Source organism: Scatophagus argus, chromosome 12, assembly GCF_020382885.2.
Source record: "Scatophagus argus isolate fScaArg1 chromosome 12, fScaArg1.pri, whole genome shotgun sequence".
Lineage (NCBI taxonomy): Eukaryota > Metazoa > Chordata > Actinopteri > Scatophagidae > Scatophagus > Scatophagus argus.
In genome coordinates this window covers 10,485,406-10,502,065 of record NC_058504.1, presented here as the reverse complement: position 1 = coordinate 10,502,065, position 16,660 = coordinate 10,485,406, and the positions used below count along the sequence as shown (strand labels likewise).

The 16,660-nt window shown below is 41.1% G+C and overlaps 2 protein-coding genes across 4 annotated transcripts; one reads left to right on the top strand and one right to left on the bottom strand.

The window, feature by feature from the left end:
* The first annotated feature begins 2,123 nt into the window (after window positions 1–2,123).
* Window positions 2,124–6,859, top strand: ubxn1 (UBX domain protein 1). 3 transcript variants are annotated; one of them, XM_046407149.1, is made up of 10 exons: window positions 2,124–2,200; window positions 2,770–2,834; window positions 2,933–2,986; window positions 3,094–3,227; window positions 4,594–4,678; window positions 4,890–5,081; window positions 5,389–5,440; window positions 5,552–5,674; window positions 5,942–6,125; window positions 6,270–6,859. In XM_046407149.1, exons 2-10 carry the CDS (start codon window positions 2,776–2,778, stop codon window positions 6,308–6,310), a joined length of 924 nt encoding a protein of 307 aa, XP_046263105.1. In that variant the 5' UTR covers window positions 2,124–2,200; window positions 2,770–2,775; the 3' UTR covers window positions 6,311–6,859. The 3 variants fall into 3 exon arrangements, with proteins under 3 accessions (XP_046263105.1, XP_046263107.1, XP_046263106.1); XM_046407151.1 differs by having other exon boundaries at window positions 2,131–2,200; window positions 4,597–4,678; XM_046407150.1 differs by lacking the exon at window positions 2,124–2,200 and adding an exon at window positions 2,256–2,274.
* A 1,145-nt stretch (window positions 6,860–8,004) lies between these two features.
* Window positions 8,005–16,491, bottom strand: si:ch211-114c17.1 (pre-mRNA-processing factor 39). Its single transcript, XM_046407137.1, has 15 exons — window positions 16,338–16,491; window positions 14,576–14,889; window positions 14,306–14,431; window positions 14,059–14,177; window positions 13,727–13,894; window positions 13,283–13,463; window positions 13,051–13,155; window positions 12,225–12,342; window positions 11,955–12,109; window positions 11,720–11,846; window positions 10,952–11,223; window positions 9,430–9,614; window positions 9,230–9,304; window positions 8,789–8,960; window positions 8,005–8,531 (listed from the first exon to the last, which is right to left on the bottom strand). Exons 1-15 carry the CDS (start codon window positions 16,387–16,389, stop codon window positions 8,460–8,462), a joined length of 2,241 nt encoding a protein of 746 aa, XP_046263093.1. The 5' UTR covers window positions 16,390–16,491; the 3' UTR covers window positions 8,005–8,459.
* Window positions 16,492–16,660: the final 169 nt, after the last annotated feature.

Below are 16,660 nucleotides of genomic sequence, written 5' to 3'. Positions count from 1 at the left end.
TTAAAGCTAGACTAAAGAGACCTTCACTCCTATTGTCTCCTTTGACTTTGCCCACACAGCTATAATTCTATTGTGAAAGTGTTATCAGTGCATTCAGAGGATCTGTAAATCTCAGCGCTTAAATTAGAATTAAAGCATTTAAGTAATTTTATATCAAGTGTGGACAGAGAATCTGATCAATACTGGGACAGGAAATCGAGTTTTTCTATTATGAACATATTATATATCAGTAGTAAGATTTCCCACAGTCATTGTGGTTTACAGACTGATTGAACACAGATAAGTTTTTTTGCAGTCTGTTACTGAAATGATAGTAGAAATGTTGATTTTAGCCCCATAACACCTGTGCAAATTGATGTCTTGGTAAACACAATCATCAAACAATTTACAGAATGAAAGCAGATTTGTTGCTTAGCAGCCAATCGGGAGCTTAATTCAGTTTTTACTGATTTCATGAATTTCCTCAATAGGCATTTGGGGTCTCTCTTTATAGCCTATCCTATAGCCTCAAATGAGATTAAAAAAAAACCTGCTCAAAAGATTATCATTGACTGACTTTTTACTGATTGAAGAAAATGAATGCACTTAGAGCAACTACCTGCTCAAGTTGTAGAATGGGTGTAGTTAATATTTAATCAATACAAGGTACAAAACAGATTACATGATCATCATTGTGTGAATGCAAACTAGAGATGTCCTGTGCATGCTTTATAGTCTACAAATTAGATGTTATTTTGTTTGATATGATGAAATAAAACGTCTCCTGGGATAACCGATTTTCATTTCATTTTTCATTGGTCACAATGAAATATAAAAAAAGTCCATACTCACCAAGAAAATGCTGCAAAAGAAGCTCATTTCAGGCAACAACTCTGTGAGAAAAGACAGAAAAGTGGAAAACAAACAAACAAAAAAAGTGTGAGGAAGGTTAGGATGAGCTTTTAAAAGAGGAGAGGAAGTGAGCAGGCTGAGACAGAAGTCTGTGCCTGAGTAATGGTGGACTCTTGAATGAAGGCTGCTTAAGACTGTGTGGGGGAGAGAAAAAAATTAATCATTACACTTACTGTAAATATGTAACAGACCCAACCTGCCCATAAAAGTCAGCAAATTGCATTGTTTCAACATCCACTGACACATAAGGATGGAATAAAATCATACAAGATAGAGAGCAGCCAATAAGAAACACAATCTGGCTTCAAAGCACTTCAGCCTCCTCACATGCACAAGACCTGGCCATTTCAGGTACCTGCTTCTGCTGTCACAAAAAGCCCCCCAAAAACAAACAAACAAAAAAACCCATAGATATACCTCATTGGAAAGAGATAATTACAATTAAATAACTAAATTAATCAATTAATTGCAGATGCACCAAAGAAGCAAGTCAAAGTTTACTTTTGCTCTTATTTTAGAGTAAACAAAGAACCCGTTGAGCCTGTTTGATTTCCGCATAATTTAGTCTAAAGGTCACTTAAAAACTGATTTAACTGTAGAAACTTTTATGATACCTATTTTTTTCTTTTCTTGTTATCTTCATTTAGTTTTCAATCCTTCTCACCATCTACTCATGTATTACCCAGACCAAGAAAGTTCCAGGAACTCAGCTACAAGCAAAAAACACTTTTAAATCCTAATCGGGAAGAAACTGAAAGAATTCCAGTTTCTGAAAGAATTCCAGTTTCATCTGATAATGTCCCAAGGGAGCTGCACTAGTCTGTAAAATCAAGACACATTAGCAGACTGAATGACATTTCTTTTCAAAGGCAGTGTAGCACGTCATGAAATGTTTGTGCAGCACAAAGAATAATGAAACACTGGGAATGGCCGAGGAGAAAAGTAATTAAGTACATCATAACACCAGAGGTAATGATTCCCATTTTAACTGGCACCAGATTTCCTGCTTTACAAAGGATGTGTTTTATATCTTACAACTAATATCCTCTTTGGAGGGTTTCACCAGACAGATTCAGATTATTGTACCTTACCAGAGTATTTACATTTTGTGTTGCTTTGTACATCTACTCCAATACATTCCATATGAATATTATAAACTCTACATTACACAGGACACCTCATATTTTGTACATTTTTATATTTTAGCTAGAGCGTGGAAAATAATCGCTATTTCGTGCTGTACAGTTTGTTCCATATGGGTTCCCGTACTGTTGAAGCGCTGTTGACGAGAAGTGTCTTTGACTGATGTGTGAGTAGCTAACTACCCATGTCTTCACGAGTATATTAGTTGATATTATCTCTGTTGCAGATTAAATAACACTTGTGTGTGTCTTCACATATAACATACAAACAGTCATTAATAGCTAACGTAATGGAAAGCACATTAGCGCTTCGGATCGTTTTAAATCGTGCTAACCAGCGAGGCATCTAAGCTAGTTTTGAAGCTAATTTGATATGTAGCCAAATTAATGCTAATTTTAGCACTCAGCATTACAATGACTGTGACATTATATATCTACAACTAGTGAGCATGAGTAAACACGTTTTGCCAGGCTGCTAGTTTAGAAAGTTTAAGTATTTGTTCTCGCAGAATATGCTACGGGGTTAATGTAAATTAGCTCCTTCAGACATGACTGAGCTAAAGGATGAGCTGTTGTATTGACTTTAGCTACATAGTGACGTAAATTCACGTGTGCTAAAGCGGGGCCATTATCGTGACTTACCTTAAATTAACAGCAAATAAGTAACCTTGGCGTGTCTCTGTGTCAAAATGAAAGTCGCGTGTTAATGTAACGTTACTTATACAATTTGTTTCAGGTCAAAATGGCAGATCAAACAACACTAGAGAGTCTGCTGGAGATGGGCTTTGAAAGAAACAGAGCGTGAGTGACACTAAATCCACAAATTCCAAAATGGTTAATAGAATTTTTGAAACTTCACTGAAAGAAGTTAAACTCTGTCCTTTATCTTATGTTTTAAGGGAGAAAGCAGTGGCCAACACAGGAAACCAGGGAATAGAACAAGCCATGGACTGGTGAGTGTGTGACACATGCCAAAATTCACATAATAGTATTGAACTAACTGGATGAATGCAGTCCTCTGTGTTCTCGTACTCAACAAAGTGTGATGTGCTCTCCTCAGGTTAATGGAACATGAGGACGACCCAGACATCGATGAACCCTATGTGCCGCCTGTAGGAGATGTCTTGGGAGGAAAAGACGAGAGCCAGTCCACCACCGAACAGCCAACACAAGCAGACACCGCTGAAGATCAGGGTGCGTTGTGCTATTTGGGGGCAGAAAGGGTCATGATATTGTGGTGGAAGCATTCAAGACACCCCCATCATCTAGGGGTCATCTAGGGATGAACAATATAAATTTGTCTGCTGTCAAATGAATTGAATACATCCCTGATTCCTAAAAAGTTGGGACTCTGGAAATGTTAATCAATACAGAATGCACTGATTTGCAAATCATTTTCGTCCTATACTCAGCTGAATACGGGACAAAGACAAGACGGTCACACTGAAGTTCACATTGAGAAACTTTATTGATTTATTTATAAATACACACTCATTCTGAATTTGAACAACACCTTCTTAAAAAGTTGGAACAGGGGCATGTTTATCACCGGAGAGACATCGTGTTTGCTTTTAATAACTCTCAGTAAGCATTTGAGAACTGAGGACATTAATTGTTGAAGTTTTGAAAGCGAAACTCTTTCCCGTTCTTTCTTACATGACTGCAGCTGCTCCACAGTGCGCTTCTCTATAGGACACATTTTGTTGTATTTGTCTGCGGTTGAGTCGTGGTGGCAGGAAGCCAAGCAGGGTATTCAAAACACCCGTCTGCCTCACAGTGTTTTCCAGCTCCTCCTGGTGAATGCCAAGGCTTTCCCAGGCCAGATGGGATATTTAAACCCTCCAGTGACCTCTGAGTCTACTTCGAGGTCTCCTCCCAATTGGACTTGCCTAGACAAGCTCCAAAGGAAAGCTCTTATGACGCATCCTAATAAACAAGTAACAGTAAAATTTATCAGTTTGAACAATAAGTATTTCATGCTTATATTGTATTAATTTGAATATAGGTTGAAAATGATTTGCAGATCGTTGCATTCTATTTTTATCTGCGTTTTACACAGCATGCCAACCTTTTTGTAATCAGGGTTGTACCATTGTATCGTCCCATTTTTTGTAGTGTATTAGGACTATCCAACGTTGTTTTTTTTGTATGACGTTTCTTCATTTGTCAGATATTTAGTTCACACAATGAGTGAAAAACAGACATTCCCATCTGGTAATTTAATCAATAAACAGTTAAATAGTCAATAGTAAAAATTAACATTTATTGATATAAAATTGCACATTTGCACATGTGATGAAGGATTTTATCCATATTAAATAGCCTGCATCTTGCATTTAAAAACAACATACAAAATCTAAATTATTAAACTGAGAGTTGCTGCTAATTTACCCTCCTTTTGGTTATTTTCTGTTTCTTTTGCTCTGTGTATTCTTGTTTCGCCAGTTTGTGATGTTTGCTAAGATTTATGGTTACCACAAGACCACACAATGCATATCTCTTTCTCTGTTTCTTTTGCTTTCATTTTCTCATGTGTGTTTGTGTTTTGCTCTACTGACAGCAGATGGAGAGAGCAGTTACAGTGGTGGTGAAAACAGTGCAAAGAAGCCAATGACAGAGGAGGAGAGACTTGAGCAAGTTAAAAGGTCAGAGAATACTGACCACAGACACCATCTCTTCCCTGTGTGTGACCAGTAGTTTGATGCTTATCTCCAAACATAATTTGGAAATACTTAGTTTTTTTCCGTTTAGGCATTCCTCGTCATGCTAAGAGACACTGAACAACTTCAGTGTGTAAGCAAAAGCAAAAATTGGCCTGATGGTAAGCTGATGCCTGTATCGGTGTCTGTCGTTCAGGCTAGAGGAGCTGATGCGGGTGAAGCAGGCGGAGAGAAGACAGCGAGAGCAGGATGAAGAGTTGGAAAGGGAGAAGCAGCGGAGGAAACAGGGCCAAGAGCTGCAGCAGATTCGCCAAAAGCTAATGGACGATGATATGAAAAAACTTGCTGAGCAGCGCCGGAGAGAGAAGATGGAGGACAAGCTGGCAAGGTAAGGTATTCTCTATAACACATTTATTCAGGTAATGATGTAGCAGATGACAGTACAAACATGGATGAATGACATGCTTACATCATGCTTACACTGTTTATTTCATCCACAAAATAAACAGTGGGTGGAAATAATGGGAGCAGCAAAGGTTCAGGAGGAAATCCTGTGGCAAAGTACAAGATATGAAACTGATAGGACAAGAAATGCCTCAAAGAGTCAAATTAGACTATCAAAGTTTGAAAATCCTTTTGAACTGCTGTACATTCTTCACAGCTGTCATTGTATTGCTTGTCTTTATTCCCATCAGGCAAAGGGTTAAGGAAAAGATCGCACGAGACAGAGAGGAGAGAGCACAAAAGGTCACCCAGCCATTGGTTACTTGTCCGATTTTTGTTTTTTTTTTCTCCTTTTTATCATGACCACTTCTGTTGTAACCAACAACAACTTTGCTCTTTGTTTTGCCTGTTTAGTTTGGAAGCGGTGGACAAACGAGCACGACCGCATCGTCCCAACCTTCCCAGCCCAGCCCCTCATCGCCCACCAGTCACGGCCCTCCACCCACTAAGAAGGAGTACGATGAGTCCAGGATTCAGGTAGGGACTTCAGTTACACTCACACACCCACGTGCTGCACTTCACACCACTGAAGCACAAAGCACATGTTAAACACGAGTGCTTCACATCTGTTGTTTTGTCACAAACCTGAGCTCATTAGGACACATTTAACGGCTGGGTAAAGACTTATTTTTCAACGTTAGATATTAAGGTTATATTTAAAATATCCCCCAAAAAATATTTTAATTCTACACTTTTTTTGGTATGGCATGGTCAAATGGAAAGTTTACTTCATCTATTGTAAAGGTCCGTCTGCTGGACGGCTCAACCATCACAACGGTGTTCAAGGCCCAGGAGCCGCTGGCGGCAGTGCGTGTCTATGTGCAGGTGAACAGCAACACACCTGAGGGTCAGGACTTCACGCTGCTGTCTCCCTACCCCCGTCACGTATACACTGAACTGGACATGGAGAAGCCCCTTAAAGAACTGGGTGAGCGCTGCACTAGGAGCTACTTGTGAATGTAGAGCACTTACACAGAGCATTAACATATTCCCGCGGTCTGTTTACTTTAAACAGTCAATTCAGAAGCTCCACCTGACCTTTTTCTACTACTTTCCATTTTTCCCTTTTTAGGTTTGGTGCCTTCAGCTGTGCTGGTTGTTACCAAAAAGTGAGAACAGGAGCATCTGCTCTGTGAGCCTACCTCACTACCTTCATTACATCAACACGAGAATCACCGGATCTGATCCAGGAACGGATCCGCACCCTTTTAGTATCATTCAGTAAGCCAGCTAACTGAGCTGATGCAGACAAAGTGAAGTTGTGTTTTCAGAAGTTGTTTGAAGTAGCGCTGAAAATGCCATCACACGTGCCGTTCTGGGCTGACTGATTTCACTTGTTATTGATTGGTTTGTGTGCAGTGTGGTGGACCGGGACTTTTACAAAGTGAAGATAGCTGGCTTCTGATGGATACTGCCTCACGGTTTTCAACATTTAGAATAAAAATGATTCGGAACAAAATCGTTACATTTTCACATGATGGTTACATAACAAAGACCCATTCGATTGGCTCTGAAAGGGCCTTAAATCTAATTACCACGACCTTCCAGATTTTGTGACATTGTACTTTTGCCAGTTTTTTTTTTAAATTTAAAAAAACATTAACAGTAATATCTGCATAATCACCAAGAATCGGTTTCAAATAAAGCTGAAGTGGAGAATTATGATGGTTGACTGGATTTTCTGCAAGTCGTAAATGTTACGTTCTCTTAAGTAAAGCAGGTGATGTTCTGTGTTTTACTGTTTGTCGAAAAAAATCCCATGAAAAGAATAAAACCAACGAAGAACTGATTCTGTTGGTTTAGCCATAATCTGATGTGCCATAGAGCCCCACTCTTGTCCAGACACTACAAAGACCAGCTGTTTTAGGAAATTATTTTTACTCTTAAAAAAAAACCCCAAACAAACAAACTAGACTACACATGAAACTACACATTTGTGACCCATTTTTATAGGTGTGGGGTTAAGTAGCACTGTAGGGCAGACATGCTTTTTGTTTTTTGGATGTTATGTGTGTTGACAATAAGAAAACTAAAATATTGGCAGGCTTGCCCTTTAACAGATGTAATCACCACATATGACTACAGATAACTGAACGAGAGTACGCATATCAAGGTTGTGTGGGAAGGTCCTGTTTAATGGCTACTGCTCTCATTATTATGACACAAACTCAGGATTGTTTTTGAAAGGGGAATTAATAAAGACCGATGTAACCTAATAAATTGAATTGTCATCATAATTGACTTTTCCCCGAGTTAAGTGACATGGTTAGTTTCAGACATTTTATTGAACCACGTCATGCTTATTTTCTTCGTAGTAAATCCCTTGTACTCCATCAAAGTGCTGCTAGCCTGGAGCAAAAGTCCATTCAAATTCACTCATCTCACCAGAGCCTGAAACATCTGTGTGTCTATAAGGGGACTCCTGCCTGTGATCCTCTAGCAACATCTGAGTGTGTCACCTACTTAAAAATGTGAATTTAAAGGCTTTTAGACGGTAGCACCCTAAAGGATTTGAAATGATTGTTCTAGAAGGGAACCAGCAGAGCCTGTTCCTTCCTTTGTTTTGGCTTTTTATTTGATAATCAGACTGATCACGTGAAGAGTACAGCCTCTGGCACCTGCTGGCAATGAGACTATCAAACTTGATTTTTTTGGAATTGAAATTCTTTTAAAATTGCTGCTGGCACAAAATTAGAGGCAAGTCTTCCCTAACAAACCAGTTAGTTTTATGTCATTGTTAGTAAGTGTTGATTGTTTTCACCTTCACTGTGGAAGTCTGAGCAAACAGACACACAACACAAAACCTCTTGTGACACACTATAAAACGCCTTTAAATACATTAGAAAACAAAAAAAAAAAACAAATAGCCTCTCTGGAATGGTACAAAATGTGATTCATACATCTGCTTGTAAAGTTTGATAAACTGCATGACTTTAAAACAGGAGCAATGGGGGTCGGTTTGCAACTACAAAAATATTTCTTATTAAAACACAGACGCTGTTGTACTGTGAATGGGTGTCATTGTTTCCTACCATCATCTTTCCAGCTGTCCCTCAGAATAAACACTGAAATGACACGACGTGCTAAGACGCATCCAGGACAGTGAGGTAACTCAGAGGAACGAGGAAAGGATGGCGGGATGTCACTTTAGCAGGTGGACTGACAGGACTGGGCGGTTCAGTTTGTTGTTCAGCTTAGAAGTCATTTGGGGTCCGAGTGCTTCCTGTGGCCCGCTCTGGGGTCACAGTCACTGTCGCCCGCTTTAGCTGGGAGGATAGTAGCCCTGGTTGTAGTTCCAGGTGTTCTGGTATCCGTAGCTGCTGTACTGTGGTTGCTGGAAAAGAATCACAACAACAAACAGGCAATCAGCTTCACCGAACATCTCAAACTGTACTGTGCTGTGGTGTCCCAACGCTGACCCTTCTATAGGGTCTGTTTGCTTGCTGTTAAACCCAGATGTTAGACCCAAGTGGACCTGTTTTAGCCACATAATATATATTTTATATGGACTGTAGTTTTATTGCAAATCATTAAAGCCCACTTAAATGTCTTTTTTATTTTTTTAAATTGTGTAAAAATCCCATATCCTACCTGGTACCAACTGCTGTATCCTCCGTAGCCGGCCTGTGCACTCATGTCGGCGCCCATCACAGGTGGAGGTGGCGTGGTGATGGGGACATGCGGCATGGTAGGTGGACCTTGTGCAGACACAGCAACGGCAGAGCCGTCGTCAACTTTGCTCAGTTTCTCTGGGTCCTCATCCCTTAAAAACAAATAATAACAAATTATCTCTGTAACTATCAGAATTCCTTTATTCATTTATCCCCGAAGGGAAATTCTTTAATGAGAATTACTGCCCAGCAGTTTGTATACCAGTCAGGCTACAGTTTGCAGCCATTTCTGTCCAGATTCAAATAGACTATATGGAGAAAAGTTTTGGGATTTGAACCCAACCCCTGAAAAAGCAGCCCCCTACTTCATGTTAAGACATCCTTCTTTTGAACTTGAGTGGGATATTTGTTCCCCTCTCACCCGTTTTCTGCATCTCTCTTTGTTCCACCCAGTTCTTTCAGCAGTTTCTGGTGCTCCTCATACACAGACAGCACACTGCAGAGGACGGACGCATAAGACAAAAAACAACAAGATGATGAATGATATGTCGGGTACCATCAGAGTTTACATGACCAGCTGGATTTAAAATATTTGCCAGTAGGCTTCTGTTGAACTCTGACCTCTGGATGGAGTTGCTGTAGTCCTCGGCGAACTGCAGGCCTCTCTGTGAGAAGAGGATCTTGGTGTGTGGGGTGAGGGGAGATGCCAGGGCTCGCGTCACACACTCCTGCACTGCCTCAGCTGAGGCCCAGGGGTCCCCCGATGCCTCCAGCTCCAACAGGTTCATGTGCAGTTTATCATTATCCTGATGGGGAACACATTGAGTCAGTTACTCTGTATCTTAAGGACAAAGTTTTAGGCTTTTTACATCTCAAGTTTCAAACATGAACGTTCATCCTCAGTTTGCCGGTAGCACACAAAGTGCATGTCGCAAAGTGTGTATGGAATTTAAATTGCTGTGTCCCACATATGCAGCAAATGTGATGATGTAAAGAAAGAGGTGGGAATAATAACATTACATGGAACAGCCAACCAAATCCTACCGGTATTATAATCCTATGGGTAAGTCTTTTTTTTCCCCCAGTCGAGCCATGAATAAACAAAGATAAGTGCAAACTGAGCGTGTGTTATGGAACTAACTACTGACTGTTTCCTGTTTTTCCTGTTTTGCTTTGTGCATCTTCTCACTTTTTTATTTTTTTCCCCCCATCAGGATTGTGGTGTGATCCTCGTGTGAGAACATGGAGTGAAGGACGCCTCCACTTTAGATATTTCAGTCTATAATCAAAAGTATTTCTTTGGTGCAAGTGGTTCGGTGGTTGTCCCTATAAAAGCCAGCACAACAAAACAGACGTCCAAACACTTAGCAGAGAAGATCACCAGGGCAACACAGCAGGCCAGTGTGTAACTGTAAGCCCTGTTTTGCTTTTAACTGCAAAGCCTGGTCTGGTGTCTACTTTTTACTACAATGTACTTTAAAATGCCAGAACAGATTCTTAAGACTGTGGACAGGATTAGACTAATCCGAGGATTTTATTTATTTATTTTTTATTTTTGCAAAATTAACTTCTAGTGTCTTCTTCTTGTCTGCAGATTTTTAAGGATGGAGCTCCATCAACTGACAGGAGCTACTAGCTACGGCCGATCTGCCAGCTGCTGTACCAACAACACACCACAAGCCCCCAACTTCTCAGAGACACATCATTGGTACATCATGGTTGTCTTTTAAACAGTTCACTCATACTCTGCATGCTGCCTCATTAGTAGAGAACACATCTACTGTAACATGTACAGTGTTTTTATTGTACATGTGGTGTAAATTGAGCTTATATTGCCTTATCGCTAAAGAGACATCACCAGCCAAAACAAATTCCTTTTGTGTACCAACATACTCAGCCAATAAACCGGATTCTTATTCTTCTGACTGAAAAACAAAAGTCTGATGTAGACCTTTTAGAGCTGTTGTCGTGGTTTTATATCTGGTCGTTTGTGGGATAAATTGTGTCACAGAAAATAGAGCAGGATTTTTACAGCAGAACTACATTCACATTTTTTAGCACGATGAGCTCAGAGGAGACAAATCAAAAGTCTGTCATGGCGTCAGTGGCTAAAATATTTGCAGGTGTTGGTTACTTCTCTCACCGGACTGATCTCCAGAGCCTCCTGTAAAACCCTGCGGGCTCGGCTGGGGTTCCTGCCCAGTTTCAGCAGCAGACGAGCCAACTTGATGGAGTAGAAAGCGTGTAACGTAGGCTTCTCTTTGGATTTATCCACCGCCTCCTGCAGCAAGGCCTCCGATTGGTCCAGCTGGCCTGCTCGTCTCTCTAAAGCAACCCTGCGAAGAAGAACCACCGCCAGCCCTGGTAGGGTTTTCTCCAGGGCCTCCAGCACTCGTCGGGCCTCGTTTAAGTCACCTGATCGCGAACATAAAGGAGTTTCATGAGTGGGGTGGCTACAAAATACAGATGGCTTTCTAACAAAGTGTTTCTACTCATTTTAAATATATGGAGGAAGATAAACCTTTCTAATGCAAGAACATCAGAGGCGACAAACTTTAAACACCTCAGTGACACTCAGCAACTATTGAAATTAGCCTGCTGTATTAGATTCTACAAGATGAACATGTTGACTGTTAAAGGTACCTTATGATTTATGGCAAATAGCAATATTTTTAAACATTTTATTTGCAAGTTCAAAAATATCAGCTTGCAAAGGAAGGAAATACATTCAAGACTTCTGTCACACTTCATGTGCTGCTGAGTAACCGAAAACGCAAACAGAAACTTAAACAGACTACTTAAACAAGTCCTGAAAGTACGTGGGACAAAGCAAGACTTTTCAGGGTATGTCACATTTCCAATAAAATGGAGAGAGAACAAAGCTGGGTTTGCGCAGCATGTTTTGCCGTACCGTGCCTCTCCTCAAAGGTGGCCCAGTGCATGTGGATGTTGGGTTTGTACGTCAAGTGGATTTCACAGGCTCGTTTGAAAACAGCTCGCGCCTCCTCAACACTCTGCGACTCCAGGTACTGAGCGTACTGAACAACATACACAAGACACATGCACACTAGACATTAATATGCACTAAAATGTCAGTATGCTTTCACTAAATTATGGGGCTCACACAAACACACCAGTCTCCTTACCCTGGTCCAGAACTCCTCATAAAGAGCACAGGCGATCAGGCAGCGCTCAAAGAGGATGCGAACCCTGTAGTCGTCATGGGCAACTGCAGCATCCTCTGATCTTTCCTGAGGCTGGGCTTCGACCTCTGACCCCTCTGTGGCTGTCTGGTTTGGATCTAGTCGGAGACAATGGTTATCGGAGCTGTGGTCACTTTCAGGTGTGAACATAAATTTGTATCAGCATATAAAACTCTTAGTTATATAAAAATAAAATCTTAGTTATGATGTCACCTGGGTTGGACTCTTTTGTGTCCATGCTCAGCTGAGCGATCTCCCAGTCCAGGTAGGAGTGCCAGGTCCGCAGCTGGAGGCGGTCAAGCGGCTTGACGTGGAAATACGGACGTTTGATCTACAGATCACAAAAAGAGACATCGGTTGTTGAAGTAGGCAGTAGACAAAGTGCGTAGTCAGTTCAACGAATACAACAACAAAATATTAATAAGAAAATCAAATCAAATTCACATGCTGTAAAACTGCAAACGCCGATTTAAGAAGAAAAGACATCAAGCATTAACACTGTCTTCGGCCTTGAGCACAAAGGCAGACTCACTGAGACTTTGGATTTCAGTTTTCAAAAAGGTCTGGATACTGAACCTCAGTTTGCCTACCCAGTGGGCAATAAGTAGGTATGATTTAAGAACGTTCACTTTGCTACACACAAAGCAGGAGAAATAAGTCAATGACAGGTGCGTGTTTGCAATGTGTTGTAGAGATGGCTCATTAGTACTCGGCTGTTTGGTGGTCAGCCGGTGCTTATGGAAAGCTTCGTCTGATTTAAATAAGAATTTGGATTGAGGCAAAGTTCTCGTACAAATAAATTCTTTCAGACGACATTAAAAATTTGAGTTTGGCTTCTTTTACCAAATTAAAAAAAAAAAAAAAGTTTTCATAAAACATGTCGTTACTCCTCAAAATAAGTACAGTATGGTTTTCTTCAAATACTATCAAACACTATCAAACAAATACTATTCAACCTTCCAACCAACCAGGAAAATCGGTCACACTGGAATATGATTTTGTTGTCATGCAAGTGGAGTATAAAGAGACAAAAGCTCACAGCGTCTTCAAAGTGCCATCTCTTGCGAACTTCTCCCTCATTGTCCTGGTATACTTTGTCCCTGTGAACCAGCACTTGTTCCCTGATCCTCTGCATCAATTCCTCCTGAACAGAGAGAGCAGAAATCATAAAAATAATCACTGTAACTTATGTTTCAATAGTACATACATCAACTTCCCATCCTGTCAAAATCCTGTTAGGGATGAGTGTGAGGCAGTCAGAAGTTACTCACGGTGTCTGTGCCCTCAGGTGTGGCAGGCTCCTCCTCCCCCGGCGGTCTCTCCTGCTCCTCCTCCTGGGCCTGTTCAGCACGCTCTGCTTTTTGACTCTGCCGGCATAACGACCTGAGCTCCTCGTACTCCTCGGGGGAAAGCACTTCTTTGGGCTCGTGGCTGTTCAGGTGTTCCTTGAACCTGACGGTGAGGGCAGCAGTGAAGACGAAGCGGGATGCAAAATGAGATTAATGGGAGCGAAAAATGGAATAAGCTCGAGCAAGATGAGGATATTTAAAAGATCACAACAGTATGTTGATTTAATGGCGAGCCCCGTGTGAGTGAAAGCACCATCGTCACAACAGCACACAATAACACTTTACATCAATATTCTTTCTGTTATAAGTTTACTTCAAGAAATGCAGACTGACTTACACACACGGTCCATATTTGTGTGGTCTTACTTGTCATAGTGGGTGTTGTAGAGCTGAGTGGGGACTTTGAGAACTCTGTCCAGGACGGCTGCTGCGTTCCTCATGTTCCCCTGCTCCTTCTCCCACTCAACATAAAGATCCCAAAGCCGATCTGAGTGGAAGTCCAGACCTGCAGCCTGAATTGCATCCTCAAACACACTGAGGGATGAGGTCGGAAAACAAAACGATAAAAACAACTTTCAGAAACAGAAAAGTCTTTGCTTCTTCCTTTAATTTTTTTCAAACTTTATTAGTATATCTGAGCTGTAAATGCTCCAGAAGGTAAACTGGCAGGGCCTTGAAACTCACAGACATTAATTTACCTGCGAATCCGTTGGGGCGACTCAGGCAGGTTCATGTCTAGTGTTCCCAGCAGCAGATTGATGTAGTGGATCCACAGATCTACACTCAGAGGGATTACTTGGAGACCCTGAACACACACCTAACACAACACACCACAATCATATTCATTAGCTCATAAAAATTTGTGAAAAACACTTAACAAGCTTAAAATTAATCTTAATGGTGTGGATAAGAAAAGAGACAGAATTATAAAATCTCAGGTTTTACCTCCTCTGCTTTGTTGTTGTACCCAGCGCGGCGCTCCAGATCAGCAAATTTCTTCCAGTAGCCGTAACAGAGCGGGTATCGAGAGAGGAAAGCCTCTAGTGCTCTGCGTGATGCTGTGACGTGACTCTGAACAGATGACAGAAAAATTAAGCCCTCAAGCAAGCTTACAGACCAACACGTTTTGTGGCCTCAAGGGGGCGCTAGAAGTCAATATTTCAAGTTGAAGGTGGTAATGCATCATTACTGAGGGACGACAGCTCGTACACGCACCTCTTGCTCACAGTACTGCAGCAGGTCGGTCCAGCTGGTGAAGTCTTGAGGATTGTCATGGGCAGCCTTCCACAGACGCTCAAAGTCTGCGGGCAGTTCTCCCTCCTCATCTTCTGCGGCTCGGGGCATGGAGAAGGAATCTGGGTCCGGGCCTACGTGAGCCTCATGGGCCACGTGAGCCTCAAGGGCCACGTGAGCCTCATGGGCCTCATGGGCCTCATGAGCCTCATGAGCCTCAGTGGCACCACCATTCTCTTCCGACATTTCTGTCATGTCAGTTGGAGGCAATGCAGGACTCTCACAAGTCTCCATGGCTAAAGAGGGAAGATGGTAAAATATTCCTAAGTAAGACACATCATTTACATAACTGAATGGCTAAAGGTTGCTGCAAAAACAACTGGACTTGCTTGAGTTGTGCACTGAGTTCTGCCAGGTCTTCCAGAATTAAAGAGGCCTCATGGATGAGAAGTGAAACATCTTCAAGAATCTCAAGCAAGTCCAGCTGCCTTCAGATAAACGTTTATATACACCATGACTGATGACTGAGAATCTTCACAGACATAACTGAAGAGCATTACACAGGCAAGTCCCACTTGTTTACTACTACTTTTCAGCCTTAACTTTGGACAGATTTTTATAAAGCTAATTGGGACATTACAAAAGCACAACAATGTCACAGCAAGCCATTTTAACATACCCCCAACCTGTGGATCAAAAACTAATTTCAACATAACACAGCTAATGCTACTAAGAAATAAATGACTGAGAAGTTAATACTTGCTTCAACTTCACCAGATTGCACTGACATGGCTGCATGATAAAATGTCTTGAACTTCACAACACGTTTCCTACCAAATCCCCTTAACTTGACTATTTTCTGGGGTGCGGTAGCAAAGGAAACACAGACACTTGAGTGCTGCTGTTTTCTTTTTTCCCCTCTTACTTAGTAAATGATAAAACAAGAAGAACTACTGAACATATTGCTATATTGTTAGCCATTTGTTTGGGAAATTTTCATGACATCCAGTTTGTTGGCAGACTAAATGCATAAAACAACAAAAATACACTACTGGCCACATGATTGTAATGTGATGTCATTCATTCATTCATTCATTCAAGTTTTAAGGTCCTCTGTGCCTCAACAGTTTTGTGGAAAAGGACCTCTAGTGGTCCTAACACAACAGCAACCGCCATGGGTGAAAAACCCACACATCTGCATATACGCATGCAACATTTATCAGAATTACAGAGTAGCAGTAAATCCAAATAGTTTTTAATTGCTATGAGTGATTTTATAAAAACTCAGTCTTTACAGATCACATTGAGCAGTCAAACATGGGGGTACATTAATCATTGCCCGAGGCTGGTGATGCACACATGACGAAAACATCTAATCGTTTTTCTTTCTTGAAACACCACCTGTATACACCTGCAGAGCTACGTTTCATTCATAAAAAGCTCACTGGTTGGTTGTCGCTGACTTTAAAACTTCCGATATATTTGTGGTGAAAAGCGACAAGCAGCCGCAGGACACTTACTTAAACACAGGAAGGAAAGTTAGTTTAAGTCATTCAACATAACACTGTGCTGTTTCGCGATGTGTTGAAATCACGTTAGCCTAGCTTAGCTTTTCATGCTTTCCCTTAAAACAGGCATACTCGGTTTATTTATTCAAAATGCTTGCAGATGAAAAATAACCACAGCAGTAACCGCGAAACAACAAAACTGTGTATTGTAAATTCATTAAGGTACATCAAACTACCTGAAGAAAGCTCCCCGTTGCCGCTCAGCTCCTCACAGCCTTCCGCCGCCATGATGGAAAACGGTTCTCTGACGTCATTCACGCGCGACAAGACGCCAATGAAAGGAGTTGCTCTGAAATAAAAACTGTGAAATTTGGACACAAAACCCCACTGGTTTTGGCACTGTGTATGTAGTGATCAGCTGTGTAAAATTTTCTTCAAGTTTAGAATACTTATCAATTTGAAGTCATGAGTTTTACTTTACATATTACAGTAACACAAATGTTACCTTTTATAGATTGCTCAACTTGTAGAAGTATTATCTGCTACATAAATGTTCATG